This window comes from Cherax quadricarinatus, chromosome 25 (genome assembly GCF_038502225.1).
Source record: "Cherax quadricarinatus isolate ZL_2023a chromosome 25, ASM3850222v1, whole genome shotgun sequence".
NCBI classification, from domain to species: Eukaryota; Metazoa; Arthropoda; class Malacostraca; order Decapoda; family Parastacidae; genus Cherax; species Cherax quadricarinatus.
Genome location: NC_091316.1, coordinates 20,439,870 through 20,464,214, shown reverse-complemented (window position 1 = coordinate 20,464,214; position 24,345 = coordinate 20,439,870). Strand labels below are relative to the sequence as shown.

General features: G+C 37.6%; 1 protein-coding gene across 3 annotated transcripts in view; it reads left to right on the top strand.

The window, feature by feature from the left end:
* Positions 1 to 24,345, top strand: part of pio (piopio) — a 256,035-nt gene that overhangs the window by 183,438 nt on the left and 48,252 nt on the right. For all 3 annotated transcript variants that reach the window (XM_053778495.2, XM_053778496.2, XM_053778493.2), the window contains exons 4-5: positions 3,635 to 3,843; positions 9,266 to 9,402. In XM_053778495.2, coding sequence (XP_053634470.1) covers positions 3,635 to 3,843; positions 9,266 to 9,402 — 346 coding nt within the window. The remainder of the gene's footprint in view (positions 1 to 3,634; positions 3,844 to 9,265; positions 9,403 to 24,345) is intronic.

The window sequence follows — 24,345 nt, the reverse complement described above, 5'->3', positions numbered from 1 at the left end:
CTTCGGAGGTCTTAATATAACACAAATATTCCGTCCCATGATGGTCAATCAGCACAAGGACTAGAGGAGGTTTGAGCCTCTCTCCGCTAATCGTGAAACAGTCAGCTTAATAATATTCAACTAGTGTTCGACACACACGAGTGAAGCTAATACGATAATCCAACAGAAAACGAAAATCATTGTTAAGTTAACAAAGACAAGGATATTCGTGCAGTCTGTGTTCTCCAGAAACGCCTTGACGTCTAGTTACCTGGACAAAAGAACTTCTTCCCATCGCCCCCGTATTCAAGGTCACGGGGACATCCCAGAGAGAGATCAATGTAGACTAGGGTGGAGGTCACGGCAGGAAAGCCTTTGTGTAATGCAGATTGGGTACGACCATGAAGGAATTTTGCAGGTCGACTAGATAGGGGTACGTACCCTCGGTGGCGTGTTATGGCGGTGGCTGGTAGTGGGTTTTCGTCAAGAAAAACAGAATGTTCCCTGGTGCTGGTATAAGATGTATGATGACATTCTCAGTGATTAAGCAATCGTTGGCATACTTGTCTTGGTAATTACCAGTGATTAATCAACTGTTGGCGTACCAGTGCGGTCGCTGTACTCTGGTTGGCTTTACATATTGCGATACTGATTGTGTGTGTGTGTGTGTGGTCAATTAAGAAGTAGCGAGAGATTGTCATGATAAAGGCAGGAAACGAACATATTAAAGATCATATTTGACAAAAACGAGAAGCCGAACAGGGATGCAAGATGGTGAGCACTTGTTGTGTTGAGGAACTCTGAATTACGTGAATATTACAGGGTACTCGGGATAATATGGTACAGACCCACACTTTGCCTCACCCCGACAACCTTACCCACGATGGTGCTGTCTCCTTTCCTCCTATTGTCGGAGCAATTTATATTTCCTTTAAGATGGTTCCTTCTACACATTATTTTGAATTCGGCACAATAGCGTTCCTGTAACTTTTTTTTTTATTTGAGGATGACATGGATCTAGCATGCAGGTACAAAGTCGTTAAATTGTTGTTTAACCCTTAAGACTGATCAGTGAAAATTAATGATCAGACTTGTAATGACTACCAACAATTGGGCTTGACGATGAAATTATAGCGGTCTGAGATGGTGCTGTAATGAAACGATCAAGTTAATGTTCTTGACAGACCCTTAATGACAGCGTTCAAGGTCCTATTTTCCTGTCTTGATAAGTCTGTCCCGTTTCTTATTTCGTTACTGGCGATTTAACTAGATTAACCTAACTTAGAATAAGAAATATTTTTTTTATTTATATCGGTGGCATACTATCTAGGAATTTTAATGTGAGAGAATACTCCCGTTCAGTTTGCAAAACAAATGGGTTTAAAGTAATAAAACCTTTAATATAATGGCCGGAACCATTCATAAATAACACTTTGGAGAGACAACTGTAGACGTACCGAAGCGTCGTTTAAAGTTTCCTTTACGAAGTGTGTGTTATTTGTAAGAAAACCGCATTTAAACTGACCCAGGTGGTGTTGAGAACACTTCCACCTGACTCTTGGCCTCCACTTTCCCAGCCCTGAAACTGACTCAGAATCAAGGTTTATTCTTTGTCTTGAGACACTGGAGCCTGACGTCCCTATTTTTTAATTAGGATAATACTTTCTGAGACAATATTTTAGCTTTTTCTTTCGTCTTTGGACGACGAATATTACACACACACACACACACACACACACACACACACACACACACACACACACACACACACACACACACACACACACACACACACACACACACACATTCGATACCATTCGACACAGCATTCCGATACCTTAGTAAGGAATCATTCAAGACACTGTACACCGTGTATGTCAGGCCCATACTGGAGTATGCAGCACCTGTTTGGAACCCGCACTTGATAAAGCACGTCAAGAAACTAGAGAAAGTACAAAGGTTTGCGACAAGGTTAGTTCCAGAGCTAAGGGGAATGTCCTATGAAGAAAGATTAAGGGAAATCGGCCTGACGACACTGGAGGACAGGAGGGTCAGGGGAGACATGATAACGACATATAAAATACTGCGTGGAATAGACAAGGTGGACAAAGACAGGATGTTCCAGGGAGGGGACACAGAAACAAGAGGCCACAATTGGAAGTTGAAGACACAAATGAGTCAGAGAGATAGTAGGAAGTATTTCTTCAGTCATAGAGTTGTAAGGCAGTGGAATAGCCTAGAAAATGACGTAGTAGAGGCAGGAACCATACACAGTTTTTAGACGAGGTTTGATAAAGCTCATGGAGCGGGGAGATAGAGGGCCCAGTAGCAACCGGTGAAGAGGCGGGGCCAGGAGCTAAGACTCGACCCCTGCAACCACAAATAGGTGAGTGAGTACACACACACGTAGATAAGAATAAGGTGATGAGAGTCTCAAACGAGTTAGGTAAGGAAAAAATGGATATCAGATTGGAGGGAGTGTGGAAGAAGTGAATGTGTTCAAATATTTGGGAGTGGACGTGTCAGCGGATGGGTAGATGAAGGACGGTGTAAACCATAGAACTGATGAAGGGAAAAAGGTGAGTGGTGCATTGAGGTATCTGTGGAGATTAAAGAACGTTCTCCATGGAGGCCTAGAGGGGAATGTATATGAGAGTATAGTGGCGCCAACACTTTTATGTGGGTATGAAGTATGAGTTGTGAATGTTGCAGCGAGGCGGCTGGGGGCAGTCGAGATGTCGTGTCTTAGGGCAATGTGTGGCGTAAATATTATGCAGCGAATTCTTAGTGTGGAAATTAGGAGGAAGTATGGAGTTATTAAATATATTATTCAGAGGGCTGAGTAGGGGTTGTTGAGGTGGTTTGATCATTTAAAGAGGATGGAACAAAATAGGATGACCAGGAGGGTGTAAACATCTGTAGTGGAGAGAAGGCGGGGTAGGGGTCGTCCTAAGAAAGGATTGAGGGAGGGGATATAGGGGGTTTTGAGTGCAAGGAGCTTGGACATACAGCAGGAATGTGTGAGCGTGTTAGAAGTGGAGAAATGGTTTTTGGGACTTGAGCTGTTGGAGTGTGAGCAAGGAAATATTTTGCGAAGATATAGGGAAACTGGTTAGCTGGACTTAGGTCCTGGAGGTAGGAAGTAAAGTCTGCTCTCTAGAGTAGGGGTTTGGGATATTTACTGTTCAGAGTAACATCTAAACTTTCGTATCTGCGTGCCTCTGGCAAGACAGTGATAGTGTGAATGATGGTGGAAGTGTTTCTTTTTCGGTGGGAGACGGCCAGCGTGTTAAATAATTATATATATATATATATATATATATATATATATATATATATATATATATATATATATATATATATATATATGTATATATATGAAAAATATTCATAATAGTGGTATTTTTTTTTCAGATTTGCAATCACGCGTTTTATTGTGATTTCTTCCATATATATATATATATATATATATATATATATATATATATATATATATATATATATATATATATATATTAATAATTCAGAACGAACGGACAAGTCATATATAGTTCCTTCACAGTTAACTAACATAATTTTGATGTCTTGGACTTGTTTTAACTTAGCAATGTTTTCTCATCAACAATCTCCAGTAATGTTTTTTTCTTTCCCACAGGCAAAGAGGCGACGATCAAAAGCGTTCGAATTTTATGCAACAGTAATGATATCGTCGTCTCTATCGACACTTCCGATGCCTTTAATGGCATGATCTACCCGAAAGGACTGTCCAAGAATTCTTCATGTATGGCAGAGTTCAAGGAACAAACGAGTCCCATCCTCTACAAATTACCGCTCAAGTCCTGCAGCACCATGAGCTCAGAGATGGTCAGTTTACTTCCCTGTTTTGTATTCCAGGTTATGGCTGATATGAACACCTTAATGTCACTTTTTTCTATAATCTTCCATCGTGACCTGTACACCTGAATACCCAAGTGACTCTTGTTATTGTCGTTTTTATTCATCTCCTAATTATCAACAAATATTAGAATGCTAAAAAACGAAGGATAAACTAGGCAATATTTATTGGCATAACTGAGACAAAATATGATTGTTTGTTATGAGATATTCTGCGAACGAAATCTCAAGTAAATCAAACAAGTAAAATGTAATTAAAAATAAGTATAAACTCTTATAACAGTAATTCAGCATCGGGAATATAATACCAAAGAAAATAATTAATTTTTTAGTATATCCTTTAAATGAAGTATATTTTCATACATAGTTAAAAAGAGAGAATCATACAACATTAACTGAGACAGTATTTGTAGAGGCAACGAGAACATCTTAATAGGTGTTTCACCCGTGTGTTTCCTTAGTGTCAACACAGCCATCATGGCGGCATCCTACCCCTTCACTGTCTCTCTCCCCAGTCTTCGTGTTAATGTATATATACTGAATATTTACTTTAACTTTAATATATATATACTGAATGTTTACTTTCTAATTAAAGTATCCTTGTGTGCACGTTACATGCAGCTTTAATGGTCCTTTTTGTAGTCACTAGACCGTAAAAACCAGTTAACCAACCCAACAGTCTAGAGACCTCAGGGGAAAATCAGGAGTCGTTTTAGCGTTGACACTTAAATAGAATTTTTAATTGATGCTGGCTACTTCAGCGTTATCTGATAGTATATATTTGTGTTGTATGTTTATTTTTTTTACCCTGAATGATCTTATATGTGATTTGTATTCGTTTTATTAAAAATAGCTCTTAGTGATCTCCAGAGCAAAATTTCATAAGTTCCTGCCTTCCCTCCAGTCTTCATAATCCCTCCTACTGCTTCCTGCTTGAAGATTTACATACAAAACGACAAAGTCCACGAGCGCTTGGCATCGGTGGATGAACCCCATGCTGAGCGAATCCTTGCTGGGGAAAACTTGCTTCGAAAACCCAGTTCTTGGGAAACCCTGTGCTTGGGAAACCCTGTGCTTATGAAACCCCGTGCTCTTCCGATGGTCACTAACCTCCTTCGGTGTCAACATAGTTGCCTGGCATCAACACCAAAACCCCAGGAGCACTTTACACTGCTGCCTCTGTTCCCTAGCAGTAAATATTTATATAGGTGGCAGTCTCTCTACACCTGATGAATTAGACACGTGCAGAAAATGAACATCATCTGACTCCAGTATATAAAGAATCCATCTTCCTGCTCGTGCTTCAGATTCTTCAAGACTAAGGTACTGAACACCTCCCTCGAGGCTGAGGGACTGATTACCTCATCGTCCATTGTCTTCGTATATAATCTTTGTATTGAATAGAGAAAGCCACTCAGAATAAAAATACCCAGGTGTATCATGTGTGTAATTCATAAACTTATCGGCACTGTATATTTATTAATGTAATGATACTCCACACCTGCTGCCCCTGGTCACCTGTTAGAAAACAGATACCTAATTGTTACTTGGATGTTGTATGTCACGTCCTGGGAAAGAGAAAAGGAAGGATTCCAACGTATATAAGCCTTGTGTGCTTCTTTAGTTATCCTGGGTTACTATCCTTCCGGGGTCAAAAACAACCCTAATAATAATAAAGAAGAAGAAGAAGAAGAAGAAGAAGAAGAAGAAGAAGGAGGAGGAGGCGAAAAAGGAGAATCTACCGCACTCATCGTTAAGCCATTTCATGCCAGTCCCAATTTCTATTTAGTGCATTGCAGTAATGTCAGTAAATTATATTAATTGAGCATGTAACTTTTGCCGCTCATAAAGCCGTGTGTATTGTCTTGTGTTTGTAAGGCGGCTGTTTACATTACAAGGAGTGTGCTGCATGCAAATATTTAAATCATCGCCGAGTGAATAGCACATTACGTACGGTAAACGCGAGGCTTTCCTGACTACGTGTACGAGAGACAAACTATACTGTGTAACACATCATGCCAGTTAACATCTTCGAGCTTCACCTTCTAAGCAACTAGAGCTAAAGGCTGTCACTTTAAGAAATCTTCATATAATATTCAATTAAGCCCTACAAAATTGATTATAAAGATACAACTAATTTGAAAAAATTCTTCAATTGTCACTAAGAACGCACTTAGACGAAGAATAGAACAGACTGATTACAACAATACAACAGGAAGTCATAGTCACACACTACAGATTTTCTAGACCTTACTGCTGCCTAGTAAATGTGTTCTAAAATTTATAAAAAAAAATGTTGTGTAAGTCAGTCGAGCCAGAGCAGCAGCAACAGTTGTAGCTGCAGCGGTTGCAGTGATAGTAGCAGGATGAAGAGAAATGACAGCAGCAACACCAGGGACAACAGCAGCCACCATGTTAGCCCCACAGGCTTTCCACTCTCCAAGTGTTAAAGTGGTGGAGGAGGGAAGGGAGCGGCAGAACGTAGTACCAAGTATTCCCACCTCACCTTGTTTGTTCTTCACATGCACACAAGAGGGATGATGGGGACGAGGCAGGTCTGGATTGTTTGGTAAGTACATTCACGTCCATTATGGGGGTAAATCTCCTCGTGACCTCTGTCTATCATCGCCAGGACAGACGCCTATCATTATGGTGGCCCGTGGCCTGGTAGGCAACACTCGCTTCACACGCTGAGTGGACGTGGTTCGATCCTCGGCAAGGGTAGAAACATTGGGCATGTTTCTCTACACCTGTTGTCCCATTCACTTAGCAAGAAAGTATGTACCCGGGTGTTAGTCGACTTGGGCGAGTCGAATCCTGGGGTACTAGATTGAGGACCCCATTTGGTTATCGTGGGTGGCTAACCCTCCGGGGTTAAAACTCTAAACAAAATTTTGTCTTACATTTTGTTTAGGAAAATCATTCAGTATATGATATTATCTTAATCTTATGTTGGATTTAACCATCGTCCCAATAGTCGTGGGAATAGCATGTTAGTACATCATAGGCATTAAAAGAGGTACAATCAAGAATTCTTACTGAGTTCACTGTTTTGCAAACACCTGCAGCTGGCACCCAAGTTAACATGTTTCAAAATTTTCATTGATAATTTATTGTTCATGTTCGCTATTTATATCTGGTGATTTGTCGCTTTTTATGCACCGATAAGTACCTGTCCTATCTAATCGGTATCTTAGTCTTGTTTCACTAAGTTTCATTTTTGTTGATCTGATTTCTTGTTGAGGAATATATGCTGTTCGGTAGCTGTTGGAACACGGAAGAAAATTGTTATTATTAGTAGTAGAAGTAGTAGCATTTACACTAAACTCGTAAGTAATACAACGTATTCTAAATAGGAACACGGAAGAAACTGAAACTGAAATGAAGATGTTCGGGCATTTTTTAAACACACACACACACACATACATACACACATACACACACACACATACATACATACATACACACACACACACACACACACACACACACACACACACACACACACACACACACACACACACACACACACACACACACACACACACACACACACATACACACACACACACACACACACACACACACACACACACACACACACACACACACACACACACACACACACACACACACACACACACACACACACATACACACACACATACACACATACACACACACATACACACACATACACACACATACACACACACACACACATACACACATACACACACATACACACATACACACATACACACATACACACACACACACACACACACACACACACACACACACACACACACACACACACACACATACACACACACATACACACACATACACACACACATACACCCGAGATCTCTTTGTAAACTGTTGGTAGTGTGTGTTTTATCCTTGATGCGTAAAAATCACAAAACATGAACTGTGAATATGTGAAAAATGCTTTATAAAATTCTCTCCTTGGGCTGTGGCTGGAAAGATCGAGCCGCCTCCACTTTTTTTTTTTTAACGCTGCGTGACCTACATGGGTTTAGCTATTCATTGAATAATAGTAATAATAATAATAATAATAATAATAATAATAATTATTATTATTATTATTATTATTATTATTATTATTATTATTATTATTATTAATAGAGGCTCTGCCTGGAAACATCAGCGCCCGCTGTCCCAGCAGCTTGGGAATGAGAGGCAATCAGGGTTCATCCGTAGAAGGGTAGTCCCAATCCCTTGCATCAAGAACCTTTTACCAGCATCAAGGCACATCTCCCTCCCCAGTAGGATTAATGAAGGGGAGCATCACTGGGCATCAGCTCGTTCTCCAGAGAGGAAGCGGATTTTCTCACACGTATCAGTGCTTTAATTTCTGCACTGTAAGACAAGAGAAAAGCTGGTATGAGAGCAGTGTTGACCCTTTATTGTGACCACAACTTTACCTCCGTGGGAATGTTGTCATGTCCACGCCCCGGGGGTGAAGTGCCCACTCATTACCTGGGAATATTGTCATGTCCACTAATTACCTGTCGATTACACTCATACCTGTCTGTAATGATCATATATGTTGTAATGATCATATATTTTGAGTTTAACTCACTGATGCCGCAAAGAAAAAGTATAATTTATAGCCTCACTTCAAGATACATAAATAAAAGGTTAAATGATTTTTTATATAAATTAGTTTATTATATTACATTGGTAAATTCGCTTGATACTTTCTGCAAATAGCTTATATTATTTGTTAGAATGTTAGTTTGGTTTTATGTACAAAAGTATTTGCACTCTGATTACTTTTTTTCTAACACAAATGAGGGATGCTGCTTAACAAGTGTGTTCAGGAGAGTTTTTGCGAGTTAGGTTATAAGCTGTAAGATCTACCTTCTGAGGGTACTGGAAGCTCTTGTTTTGTGCCTCCAACATCTGCGTCAGCTTCCTTTCTAGGAAGCCTTGACGCTGCCGAAGGGCTCTTGATCTAAGGAATTGGGGTTATTTTCCTATTCCTTGGATCAAACCTGATTATCTACTGTTCCCTATGCGCAATATGACTCCTACACGTTTAGCGCTTCTCCATGAATATCGTAATAATCCCACAGCGCAACATCTATAGCTCAGGCGACCGACCTCGCCACCTTCAGGCTATGAAGGTGGCGAGGTAGATATAAGGTGATGATAGTTCCTGTCTTGTTAAGTAGGTGATGGTCATTATTTAGCTATCTGTGTAGTATATATGACAAGGGTTATGGGCCGATGCCTCTTCCCCTCCGTAATGTGATGACATATCACAAGATGGCTCAAGTGTAGCTAGTAGATTGACTCTCCCTCTTTCATCCCTTCTGTGTGACGCCAGTGTGGTGAACTGACTTCTCTCTCTTCCCAACAGGAGGACGGCATCGAGTACTTCAACACGGTGGTGGTACAGCCACACAGGAAGCTGGTCACCAATCAGGGACGAGGCTACCACATCCGTTGCAAGTACCAGACCCAGGAGAAAACCGTCACCAATGCCTTCAATGTCAGGTACTTCACTCCTGCTTCAACCACACAAAAAATGTACTGTACGAACATGCTGATAAAACCCATACACTCACACAAAACGAGCAATATATACACACCCTGCAAACACACTATCTCGAGTAGAATTTCTATTTTGTCATCTGAAGTCATTAAATATCGGAGCCGCTTGTTCATTCCTTCTTTAGATGTCGAATCTTATTCTGTGGTGCCGTTAACCCGAACTAGTAATGTCAATTATAACATCTACAATGAATATATTTTATAACCTAACTTACGTTTTTAAGCTACGGGTGCATCCTCGTATTAAAAAGAGGCAAATGTATTTATCTCTCTTCGAGCGCATTCTTCCTTGAGTAAAAGATCAAGTGGGTTAAGATTGTCTCAAACCATCGTAGCTGGTACATATTCTGTTAGTGTCACTTTCACTTTAAAGAATTATCCAATTTTTAAGCTTTTCAATTTGTCTTTTTTTTTACAGCTTAATCGGGTCTGCTTTTAACGCTGAACATTATTTACCTCTGTCCTCATTGATACTAAATAAAAACACTTCAAACGGTAAGCATAGCCTTGAAAACGCTGCATCCCAACTTTAGAATAATCGGCCTATTACTGACATTTATATAAACAATATGACACCTTGCATAAATGGAATAAGCAGTCTGGAGAATTCTCAAACTGTAATGGACAAAATAAATCTACTTATGATTGGTCTTTCGGTATTGGACAAATGTCTAATCAACCGCTTACAAAAACCACGTCATCAACGTTTATTCCAGTAAACAAGCGAGTAGTGAACGTCTCTACATAATTTCATTATATATATATATATATATATATATATATATATATATATATATATATATATATATATATATATAAATCTGATATTCAATCTTTCATCACCTAATCTTTTTGTTATCCTCATAACCTTACTCTTTCCTGTATTCACCTTTAATTTTCTTCTTTTGCACACCCTACCAAATTCATCCACCAATCTCTGCAACTTCTCTTCAGAATCTCCCAAGAGCACAGTGTCATCAGCAAAGAGCAGCTGTGACAACTCCCACTTTGTGTGTGATTCTTTATCTTTTAACTCCACGCCTCTTGCCAAGACCCTCGCATTTACTTCTCTTACAACCCCATCTATAAATATATTAAACAACCACGGTGACATCACACATCCTTGTCTAAGGCCTACTTTTACTGGGAAAAAATTCCCCTCTTTCCTACATACTCTAACTTGAGCCTCACTATCCTCGTAAAAACTCTTTACTGCTTTCAGTAACCTACCTCCTACACCATACACTTGCAACATCTGCCACATTGCCCCCCTATCCACCCTGTCATACGCCTTTTCCAAATCCATAAATGCCACAAAGACCTCTTTAGCCTTATCTAAATACTGTTCACTTATATGTTTCACTGTAAACACCTGGTCCACACACCCCCTACCTTTCCTAAAGCCTCCTTGTTCATCTGCTATCCTATTCTCCGTCTTACTCTTAATTCTTTCAATTATAACTCTACCATACACTTTACCAGGTACACTCAACAGACTTATCCCCCTATAATTTTTGCACTCTCTTTTATCCCCTTTGCCTTTATACAAAGGAACTATGCATGCTCTCTGCCAATCCCTAGGTACCTTACCCTCTTCCATACATTTATTAAATAATTGCACCAACCACTCCAAAACTATATCCCCACCTGCTTTTAACATTTCTATCTTTATCCCATCAATCCCGGCTGCCTTACCCCCTTTCATTTTACCTACTGCCTCACGAACTTCCCCCACACTCACAACTGGCTCTTCCTCACTCCTACAAGATGTTATTCCTCCTTGCCCTATACACGAAATCACAGCTTCCCTATCTTCATCAACATTTAACAATTCCTCAAAATATTCCTTCCATCTTCCCAATACCTCTAACTCTCCATTTAATAACTCTCCTCTCCTATTTTTAACTGACAAATCCATTTGTTCTCTAGGCTTTCTTAACTTGTTAATCTCACTCCAAAACTTTTTCTTATTTTCAACAAAATTTGTTGATAACATCTCACCCACTCTCTCATTTGCTCTCTTTTTACATTGCTTCACCACTCTCTTAACTTCTCTCTTTTTCTCCATATACTCTTCCCTCCTTGCATCACTTCTACTTTGTAAAAACTTCTCATATGCTAACTTTTTCTCCCTTACTACTCTCTTTACATCATCATTCCACCAATCGCTCCTCTTCCCTCCTGCACCCACTTTCCTGTAACCACAAACTTCTGCTGAACACTCTAACACTACATTTTTAAACCTACCCCATACCTCTTCGACCCCATTGCCTATGCTCTCATTAGCCCATCTATCCTCCAATAGCTGTTTATATCTTACCCTAACTGCCTCCTCTTTTAGTTTATAAACCTTTACCTCTCTCTTCCCTGATGCTTCTATTCTCCTTGTATCCCATCTACCTTTTACTCTCAGTGTAGCTACAACTAGAAAGTGATCTGATATATCTGTGGCCCCTCTATAAACATGTACATCCTGAAGTCTACTCAACAGTCTTTTATCTACCAATACATAATCCAACAAACTACTGTCATTTCGCCCTACATCATATCGTGTATACTTATTTATCCTCTTTTTCTTAAAATATGTATTACCTATAACTAAACCCCTTTCTATACAAAGTTCAATCAAAGAGCTCCCATTATCATTTACACCTGGCACCCCAAACTTACCTACCACACCCTCTCTAAAAGTTTCTCCTACTTTAGCATTCAAGTCCCCTACCACAATTACTCTCTCACTTGGTTCAAAGGCTCCTATACATTCACTTAACATCTCCCAAAATCTCTCTCTCTCCTCTGCATTCCTCTCTTCTCCAGGTGCATACACGCTTATTATGACCCACTTCTCGCATCCAACCTTTACTTTAATCCACATAATTCTTGAATTTACACATTCATATTCTCTTTTCTCCTTCCATAACTGATCATTTAACATTACTGCTACCCCTTCCTTTGCTCTAACTCTCTCAGATACTCCAGATTTAATCCCATTTATTTCCCCCCACTGAAACTCTCCTACCCCCTTCAGCTTTGTTTCGCTTAGGGCCAGGACATCCAACTTCTTTTCATTCATAACATCAGCAATCATCTGTTTCTTGTCATCCGCACTACATCCACGCACATTTAAGCAACCCAGTTTTATAAAGTTTTTCTTCTTCTCTTTTTTAGTAATTGTATACAGGAGAAGGGGTTACTAGCCCATTGCTCCCGGCATTTTAGTCGCCTCATACGACACGCATGGCTTACGGAGGAAAGATTCTTTTCCACTTCCCCATGGACAATAGAAGAAATAAAAAGAACAAGAGCTATTTAGAAAAAGGAGAAAAACCTAGATGTATGTATATATATATATGCATGTGCGTGTCTATGAAGTGTGACCAAAGTGTAAGTAGGAGTAGCAAGATATCCCTGTTATCTTAGCGTGTTTATGAGACAGAAAAAGAAACCAGCAATCCTACCATCATGCAAAACAGTTACAGGTTTTTGTTTCACAGTCATCTGGCAGGACGGTAGTACTTCCCTGGGTGGTTGCTGTCTACCAACCTACTACCTATATATATATATATATATATATATATATATTCAAGTCGGCCGTCTCCCACCGAGGCAGGGTGACCCAAAAAAGAAAGAAAATACCCAAAAAGAAAATGCTTTCATCATTCAACACTTTCACCACACTCACACATAATCACTGTTTTTGTAGAGGTGCTCAGAATACAACAGTTTAGAAGCACATACGTATAAACATACACAACATACCCCTCCAAATTGCCAATATCCCGAACCCCTACTTTAAAGTGCAGGCATTGTACTTCCCATTTCCAGGACTCAAGTCCGACTATATGAAAATAACCGATTTCCCTGAATCCCTTCACTAAATATTACCCTGCTCACACTCCAACAGATCGTCAGGTCCCAAGTACCATCCGTCTCCATTCACTCCTATCTAACACGCTCACGCACGCTTGCTGGAAGTCCAAGCCCCTTGCCCACAAAACCTCCTTTACCCCCTCTCTCCAACCCTTTCGAGGACGACCCCTACCTTGCCTTCCTTTCCCTATAGATTTATATGCTTTCCATGTCATTCTACTTTGATCCATTCTCTCTAAATGACCAAACCACCTCAACAACCACTCTTCTGCCCTCTGACTAATACTTTTATTAACTCCACACCTTTTCCTAATTTCCACACTTCGAATTTTCTGCATAATATTTACACCACACGTTGCCCTTAGACAGGACATCTCCACTGCCTCCAACCGTCTCCTCGCTGCTGCATTTACCACCCAAGCTTCACACCTATATAAGAGTGCTGGTACTACTATACTTTCATACATTCCCTTCTTTACCTCCATAGATAACGTTTTTTGACTCCACATATACCTCAGTGCACCACTCACCTTTTTTCCCTCATCAATTCTATGATTAACCTCATCCTTCATAAATCCATCCGCCGACACGTCAACTCCCAAGTATCTGAAAACATTCACTTCTTCCATACTCCTCCCCAATTTGATATCCAATTTTTCTTTATCTAAATCATTTGATACCCTCATCACCTTACTCTTTTCTATGTTCACTTTCAACTTTCTACCTTTACACACATTCCCAAACTCATCCACTAACTTTTGCAATTTTTCTTTAGAATCTCCCATAAGCACAGTATCATCAGCAAAAAGTAACTGTGTTAATTCCCATTTTGAATTTGATTCCCCATAATTTAATCCCACCCCTGTCCCGAACACCCTAGCATTTACTTCTTTTACAACCCCATCTATAAATATATTAAACAACCATGGTGACATTACACATACCTGTCTAAGACCTACTTTTACCGGGAAGTAGTCTCCCTCTCTTCTACACACCCTAACCTGAGCCTCACTATCCTCATAAAAACTCTTTACAGCATTTAGTAACTTACCACCTATTCCATATACTTTCAACATCTGCCATATATATATATATATATATATATATATATATATATATATATATATATATATATATATATATATATATATATATATATATATATATATATATATATGTCGTGCTGAATAAGTAGAACTTGCGATTTTGGCTTAAATACCAACGCTCTTCTTGTCGAATAAGGCAGGAGAAAATTTGTGTATGCAATAATTTCGCAAAAATCATTCTAAATCTAACGAGAAAAATATTTTTCATTGTGTTTGTTTATTATTAAATTATTGTAAACTTATCTAAAATATATTTAGCTGGATTAGTCTAAATTAAATTGTGCTTGTTATAATAAGGTTAGGTTAGTTTTCTAAAGTTCTTTTGGTACAAAATTATTAATTTTTACATTAACATAAATGAAAAATATATATCTTTAAACGTATAAGAGAAAATTTTAGAAATGACGTAATTTTAAATGAGTACTTGCTAATTGACTAGTTTTGCCTATTCTGCACGACATATATATATTAATGAAAATTTACCGTCCCTATAATTTTGCAAGCCTAAGTAGTTGGCTAAGCTCGTGTGTGCGTGTATCTTAGTTGCAGCAACTAGTAAGCGTACGAAGGAATCCGTTAAGTAAAGACCGGACATTATGCAAATATCTTGCCTCGCATCGATGCCAACCATGGAACTGCCAGAGCGTCGCTAGAAGACGGTTAAAAGTCGTCTTCAGAGCGGTACACGCCTGTTTTGGTTACTGGGGTCAGGGTTAAGTGTCGTATCCTGGCTTTGCCTGGGTTTATTTTCTCGTTGGCCCTATCGTGCTTATCCTTAAAGTTGTGTATGATTTCGGCCACCACTAGTTCATCCAGGTCATTGTACGCCTTGACCAACCTAAGGCTGAAGAAAAAAATATTTCCTGATATTCCAGTCGCTCATCGCGCTCTGGAGCCAATCTCTTTCCTAACAGCTGCCATATCTTATTATACAGAGAAAACATGCGTGTATAATGTAGGTATATATATATATATATATATATATATATATATATATATATATATATATATATATATATATATATATATATATATATATATATATATATATACTAAATAAAACAATGAAAATGAATTATTTAAAATATTTCGATATTATTATTTGAGGTGCTAAACCGTGTGGGGTAATTCAACACAAGATGTGAAGTTTGATCCTCTGTCCGCTAATCGCAAGACCCGAGGCAAGTACAGTGATGAATCAGGTTTAGAAAAATGCAACACATTAACGAGAGAGGCATTCCTTGTACTCACCTAATTGTGGTTGCAGGAATCGAGTCATAGCTCCTGGTCCCCGCCTCCACCTTGTATACAGAGGTGTGTGTCCGTATATATATACTGATAGGTGTATGCATCAGTGTATATATATATATATATATATATATATATATATATCAATAGGTTGGATTACTTAGTATGTATACACTAAGATTTATTTTAATCTCAATTTTAGGGATAAAATTATTCTTGATGTAAATCTGCAGGTGAATTGCAACCTTAATGACCCACGTGAAGTCGCCCGGGCTATACCAGAGATGTATAATAAACCACAATACCGTGGTAGGAACAATTCACGACCAGCCCACAATACCTCGTTGTAGGTGGAGTAACTGACAACTAACTCACAAATAGCGAAGGAAAACTGGACGATGTTTCGGTCCGCCGTGAGCCATTATCGAGAGAGATGTATATAGAGGCTCAGTGCAGGTCGTGGTGAGCGGGCGTGGGTGGGTGGGCGGGCGGGCGCACCCTCACCCGCCCATGAAATAACCCAGGAAACCAGGAAGTGAAGATGACGAAGGTGTCTCCGCAGTAACGGGACGCCTCCTACCTTCTCTCACTCATGTCATGCTTAGTCTGTCTCACCAGGCTGTTGGAATACGTCTGTTGTACCAGGCTGTTGGAATATCTTACAAATGGAAACCTGGCTGTTAGTTTACATCTGTGAGGTATAAAGATATTCTTTCAGATTTCCCAGTTATTTTGTGCGTTTCTAGGCTATTTAGTTTTGGAATTAGTATCAGTTGCTTCGTTCAAATTCACCGACTTCTCGCACATTTGCCTATATGCTAATTTCTTTGCATTTTTTTTTTCATCTTTTATCGTCCTACTCTTTGCCCACTCTCCATTTTGTAACTATATTTAAAAAGGTCGCTGGAACCATTGTGGAGGTCATCAAGAGGAAACTATGTGCGCGATGTGCTAGATCAACCTGACTGTGATGGATATATGAACTGGCGAAGCACCAGCAGCAATAGTCTGGTCAGCCAGGCAGGCAGTCAACAGGGAGGTCTGGTACGGGCTGCGGAAGTAGGTAAACTTCCGAAACTGATCGCGGGTAGACAGTGAGATAGCGTGTGTTTCGTACTCAGCTGACGGAGGATGGAGCCTCCACCATCCCTTACCTGATTGATCCCCACTAGTTGAGCCCTTTTAGGCGCTAAAAGGGCTCATATGAATACATTTAAATGTACCATTCACGGACTGTCATTATTTATCTGTTACAAACTTATTTAGGATGTTTGCTCAGAATTTCGGATATAGTATTTTCTTAGCGAGGAGCGCTAAGACAGCCAAGCCATGGTAAGCTAGTGCAGGCGATGGCTGCAACATCCATGTCTCACACATCCATGACGTATGGATGCATGGGAGAGGTTGGAACTGGTTGGAGGTGGCAGATAAGTGGCTGTGGCGATGAGAAGTTAGGCTCAAGAAGGGAGGCAACGGAGTGTGGCGGATGTGTGGCACAGGAGGAAGAATAAGAGGAGGAGGAGAAGGATGGAGAGAATGCGGAGAAAGAAAAGTTACTAAGGGAAAGTTGCGTGGGACGAGAATCTGGTCGTCAAAGTTACCTGGCAAAATAAAAATAAAAAAATAAAAAAACACAAAGCAGGAGGTGGACTAGGATCAGACGTGGACGGGTTCAGACGACGAACGTGGCGGAGTAGCGGACTAGAATTGCTGCATGAAGTGAGTAGAAAGGCAGCGGTGTGAATCATAGTAATACACGGTAGATAATGCAAAAAAAAAAAAAAAGAGTGAAAAGCAGTTCAAGTAGACATGCAGAGTTGGAACTTGAAAATGAGAAAATGAATGCTAAATTAAATAAAATAAAACTTCATTAGGATTTAAGAGTAGCGGCAGAAGAGTGAAATAAACAGGAAATATATGAATAGAGAAAATGTTTAAATTGATAAATTAAACAACAAGAGAGGACAATATTATGGTAGTCTCAGTTACCAAAAATGAAAACAAAAACGAAAAAAACAAAACGCCAAGTATATTTATCCTAAAATGAAATAAACCAGAACCCTGGCTCGGTGCTGTTTATTTATCTAATGAGATAAATAAATGAGAAAACCAAATGGAGAGACAAAGATTAGCTGAATAAAAGTATATGGATGGGGAGAAGCAAATAAAATAGGGAATATATATACAGCACAAAGAAAGGCGAAGAAAAAAAATACAAATTCCTCATGACGTAAAGAATATCGAAAGAAAAACTCGTATGTAAATTAAGGACAGGACATGCACAACACGTACACTACAAATTTTATCATGCATTTATGAAACACTTCGTGAATTCTGTGTATGACCCATATGAGTCTGTCATTTGTTTTCGAGTATAATAATTTATAAACACTTCAATATACAGTGCGTAATGAAGTTATACATATTAATTCGTAACATGCAAGATACTCACTCTTAAAAAATGTCAGAAACCTTACCTTTAAATTGTTTTCATTGGTTATAATGAATATTTACACGCGCACGCGCACATGCATACACACACACACACACACACACACACACACACACACACACACACACACACACACCACACAACACACACACACACACACACACACACACACACACACACGCTCTCTCTCTCACTATATAACATTTTATTTGTTTGTAATTACTTTTCAGGTGTTCATATAAACTCTAGTTTAGAGTCACAATGGTCGTGTCCCTCACGACGTATTTTTAATATCTGAATGAATGAATAACACCGTAAATGCACAAAATGCTTGGCACTTTGTTAGAATAGTTCAGTAGTTGGTAGTGCTTGTAGTAGCGGGAGTAGAAATAGTATTGTATATTTTCTTTCTCAAAGCACCACTAACAGTAGTCACCAAGGTCGCTGGCACCACTTTTTACTTAATGGTTTTAGCTCTCCTGGGAATTTACTTCTCTCAGCATATCTACCTTAATGTGAGTCTCAAATCTAAATTTATGACGGTTTAGTAACAATATCTTGCATTGATTAGTGAATCAGAATTGTGTTTCTGAGGCTGTTGAGAAGTAAGTTTTCTTATAAAGGTAGTAATTATTATCTGACATAAACTGGGCTAAGCTATCAGGAAAGCAGTGAACCCACACTTAAGGTATACAACGCTCTTCTTCAACTGCTTCAACATAGATACTTACCTCTGTAAATTGTAGTATTTCAATGTTATTTTGAAATAATCATTATATTAACCAGTCCTTTGCTTACCCACCAAAAACTGCCAACCACAATCAGTATGAGCCATTATTAAGTACACACTTTATGATGTCTTTTTTATATATCATCCAGCCACTGGCGTCATTATTTGTTTTTTTTATTCATATTTCACCGGTTTTGAGGATAATGTTGTATCATTTTGCTTGTGTCTTAGATAACCAACCGCATTTGTCGCAGTCAACATTTAAAGTATTAATTCATGCTACAGGTCAGCCTGTACTCACACTTGTAAATTACTTATTTACATATATAGTAACTTCAGCATAGACGAATTCATAAGTCAAAACATATTTCATGTTTTATTTTTTTAATATAAGTAACATACGTATTTATAGCATAAAGTGCTATTAGTAACTTATTATCTGCTGTTCTATGGGCCATACTTCTCAAAATATCATTAAATAACGATAATTTAACCAACCTAACTTAACATAAATAATGTTTGTAAAAAAATTACCATCAGCACGTAAAATTCAACAGTTCGTTTATGATTAGGAATATTTTAGTTATATCAGGAAAACCCCAAAATATTTTGTACAGTATTTGGATTCACCAATTTTGGTGTGTATATTGAAATCTTTTTTTTATATGAGTAACTAGCTAATAGCGAGTCTGAAAACATATAAAAAAAAATTTGGTTTTCCATAAATTTGACTTACCCTCCGGTTTATTTAATTTTGATATTGATCTGAAGGAACTAATATTTAAGTTTGGTCCCGCTTTAAATCGTTCATATATTGACAATAGGGGTGTGTTGTGTGTTTGTTGAGTCAAGAGCAACTCAACACAAACACATTTATAGAAGCTAAAGCGTATTCTTAATAGGTAGCATTTTTCTTCTATTACTAACAACTACGTTAGTTTCAGTAATTAACTGCTAGTCATAACAAATGGACTTCCTCCTTCAAACAGCTTGACACCTAAGCATATTCATTATAATTATTCTTACAAACGTATTTGCTTTAAGGCAGCCGCTTGTATCCTACTTAACCTGTATGTAAATACGAGGAGTCGTATCTTAGCTCCTGACCTCGCCTTTTAACTTGTCATAGATGCTAAACATAAAATGTCAAAATTCTGTACAAAAAAAAAAAAAAAAAAAAAAAAAAAAAAAATAGCGAAATTCCAAGTGCTTTCGTGACTTCTCACATTATCAATGTGAGAAGTCACGAAAGCGCTTCGAATTTAGCTATTTTTTCACAGTGGTTGTTTTGCGCGCACGCGCACACGCACACACGCACACACACACACACACACACACACACACACACACACACACACACACACACACACACACACACACACACACACACACACACACACACACACACACACACACACACGTATATATATGTCGTGCCGAATAGGCAGAATTTGCGATCTTGGCTTAAATAGCAACGTTCATCTTGCCATGTAGGACAAGCGAAAATTTGTGTATGCAGTAATTTCGCCAAAATCATTCTGAACCTAACGAAAAAATATATTTCACTGTGTTTGTTTAGTATTAAATTATTGTAAACAAATCTAAAATATATTTAGTTGGGTTAGGCTAAAATAAATTGTTCTTGTTATAATAAGGTTAGGTAAGTTTTCTAAGATTCTTTTGGTGCAAAATTATAAATTTTTACATCAACATTAATGAAAAAATATATCTTTAAACGTTTAAGAGAAAAATTCAGAAAGGACTTAATTTTAAATGAGTTCTTGCTAAATGACCAGTTTTACATATTGGGCACGACACACACACACACACACACACACACACACACACACACACATACATACATACATATATATATATATATATATATATATATATATATATATATATATATATATATATATATATATATATATATATATATATATATAGTGCCGAATGGGTAAAAACGCGATTTTCGCTTAAATTGCAACGCTCTTCTTGTCGAATAAGACAAGCGAAAATTTGTATCTGCAATAAAATCATTCTGAATCTGCAAAAATCATTCTGAATCTAACGAAAAAATATATTTCGTTGTGTTTGTTTATTATGAAATTATTGTAAGTTTATCTAAATTATATTTAGTTGGATTAGGCTTAATTAAATTGCCCTTGTTATAATAAGGTTAGGTAAGTTTTCTAAGGTTCTTTTGGTACATAATTACTAATTTTTACATTAACATAAATGAAAAGCATATATCTTTAAATGTGCAAGAGAAAATCTTAGAAAGTTCTTGCTGACTAGCCAATTTTACCCATTCGGCACGACATACACACACACCCACATACACACACACATACACACACACATATATATATATACACACACACACACATATATATATATATATATATATATATATATATATATATATATATATATATATATATATGTCGTGCGGAATATGTAAAACTGGTCAATTAGCAAGAACTCATTTAAAATTAAGTCCTTTCTGAAATTTTCTCTTATACGTTTAAAGATATATTTTTTTTCATTAATGCTAATGTAAAAATTTATAATTTTGCACCAAAAGAATCTTAGAAAACTTACCTAACCTTATTGCAACAAGAACAATTTATTTTAGCCTAACCCAACTAAATATATTTTAGGTTTGTTTACAATAATTTAATACTAAACAAACACAGTGAAATATATTTTTTTCGTTAGGTTCAGAATGATTTTGGCGAAATTATTGCATACACAAATTTTCGCCTGTCCTATATGGCAAGGTGAGCGTTGCTATTTAAGCCAAGATCGCAAGTTCTGCCTATTCGGCACGATATATATATATATATATATATATATATATATATATATATATATATATATATATATATATATATATATATATATATATATATATATATATATATATATATATATATATATATATATATATATATATATATATATATTCCAAATGTCGTGACCACTTGCCAATGGTAGCAGGAAACCCACATATAGACAGGAAAATAATTGTGTCGCTTCAGGAGGGAGAGGGGATTGTTGCCGTGGTGCTGGTAAAAGGCTCTTAATCCAAAGAACTGGATCTGATCTCTTATTCTTTGGATCTAACCTGATTGCCTCCCATTCATCAGGCGTTGCGTGACCCCTAGGGATTTAGTGCTTCCCATTTGAATGCAATATAGTTGATCTGTTGACTCGGATTTGTGTCTGGGATGCTCTATATACACACATGCCTATGTGCATGTTAAGTCATGAGAACTAGTTAGTGCAGTATATGCAGGTATCACCACTATGATATATAAATTGAGTGCTGGAGCACATTCCTGTGATTAGGCAGACCTGTAACGCACAAGTTAAAGATAAAGATGTTTATTTTGACAAATTACATGGTTATACAGAGGAATATAATAGTTGGGTGTACATGCCAAAAGCCCCTTTGTATGTAGAACATTTCGGGCAAACTTAGAGATAAACTTAAGATTAGTAAGGTAATAATACATAGTTCATATGGTCATTAGATGAGTTACAGTAAGTACAGTAGAAATGTATATTCTATCAGATAATGCTACATGGTTTTGATAAATCTAGTAGAGACTTATTACACTATTGAATTAGTTAATAAAGATTACAGTATTACAATGTAACAATTTAAAACAATTTACAATATGATGTATTACAGTTTAGTACTATTTAAAGCAATGAAATTTGGTATTACAATGGAACAATTTGCATTATTATGTACTGTATTACAATCTACTATTTAAAACAACGGAAAAACAGACATCCTAATTTGGAAGTAGTAAATGGTTGAGCATTGATCAGCACAATATGAGGAGCTTTTGAGAAACTGGTAGTGATTAGATACGGTTTGTCTGGTTAATTTTAGGTTATGAGGTGATTTCTTATTAGGACCTTAAACTGTTTTGCGGACAGTGGTCCTTTAATGTGCTCTGGCAATGAATTCCAGATCTTCGGGCCTTTTACGTGCATAGCATTTTTGCATAGGGAGAGATGAACACAAGGGATATCGAAGAGTGATCTGTGTCGTATTATGGTTGTGTGTTCTAAGTAAGTTTATTCAGTAATACACAAATACAGTTACATAGAATTATCATACATAGCAGCATATGTGTAGAGAACCTGGGATAACCCAAAAAAGTCAGAGTGACTTATAGTTATAGTTATCAAGTGACTTACAGTTATCAAGGAGGAGTTTGAGAGGAGGGTTTACATTAGTGTATAGTGTTCTGTGTATGTAGTAGGTACAATAATAAGTGCCTTCTTAAAATTTAGATAATTTCGAAAGCGCTGACGAAAGTTTTTCACCAAAAGTCGTTACTAAAGTTAACCAACACCATTCCTTCCTCCACCACACAACGATGTTTCTCACTGTCTCTTAACATAGTACTTGGGTAGTCAAGTTAATTACCCTTTGGGTCTGGCCAGTAATGGGAAGGTTTACCGCATGGACATGGGTAGGGAAACTAAGTTAATTAAGCCAGGGCTACTCTACCCACCACGAGTATGCCATGTCTGGCTGTGTGAAGCAGCTCTTGTGCTCGACAGCGTACATAACCCTTACTTGTTGCTCACTTTAAATTGAAAATGTAAAACCTAACACCAGACTAGCTATAACTAGCGTACAGTATACTGACACACACAAAAATTATTCACAGCTAACCCATAAATTGGAAATAAATATTTAGATGACATTTCTGTCCATCCTGGACCAATATTAGGTCACAAAAATGTTCGTTACATGCACTAAAATAGTCCATATTTATTGTTCTAACCCTGCATGTTAGTAACACAGGCAACAGGGCATCAATCCCCCCTCCCCACACTCACACATATTACCAATAACTTGTGTAATAAATAGCGACGTAGTTTACTTTTCGTTGTTTATATTTTAGAATAAATAGGCTACTAACTATGCTGCTACTAATCTTGATTAATATTGTATTTTACGGTGTTGTACTTTAAAAGCATTTTTTACCAGTTAGATATGACTTGTCTTTCAATATTACAATATTCACTGTACCTTACTGCATCATAAAAAGGTAATATGGTACTCCAACAAGAGTAGTTTTTCAAGAATGTTTGCTCTGTGAGATTATAAATTGTCGAAAGTATGACTTTCATTCCTATGTTGAAAAATAACAAGATCAGTAACACGGCAATATAGTAGATGCACTGGTGAGTGCCTGCTTGCTTTAGACAGTGAAGGTTAAGTTGTTCATTTAGTGTTTATAGAGGTATTGTAAATCTCAACAGAGAGATGTACGTGAGCATCATGCTGGACTCTTGATCATGCGAGCTAAATACATTTATTTCTTAGCAAAGGTAATATATTTGCAGTAATTCGCCAACAATCCAGCATATTAATATTTTTCCCAGTTTGGTGAATGAATCTGATAGTCAACATCTTTTTGTGTAGCTATTTATGCTTAGCAGAG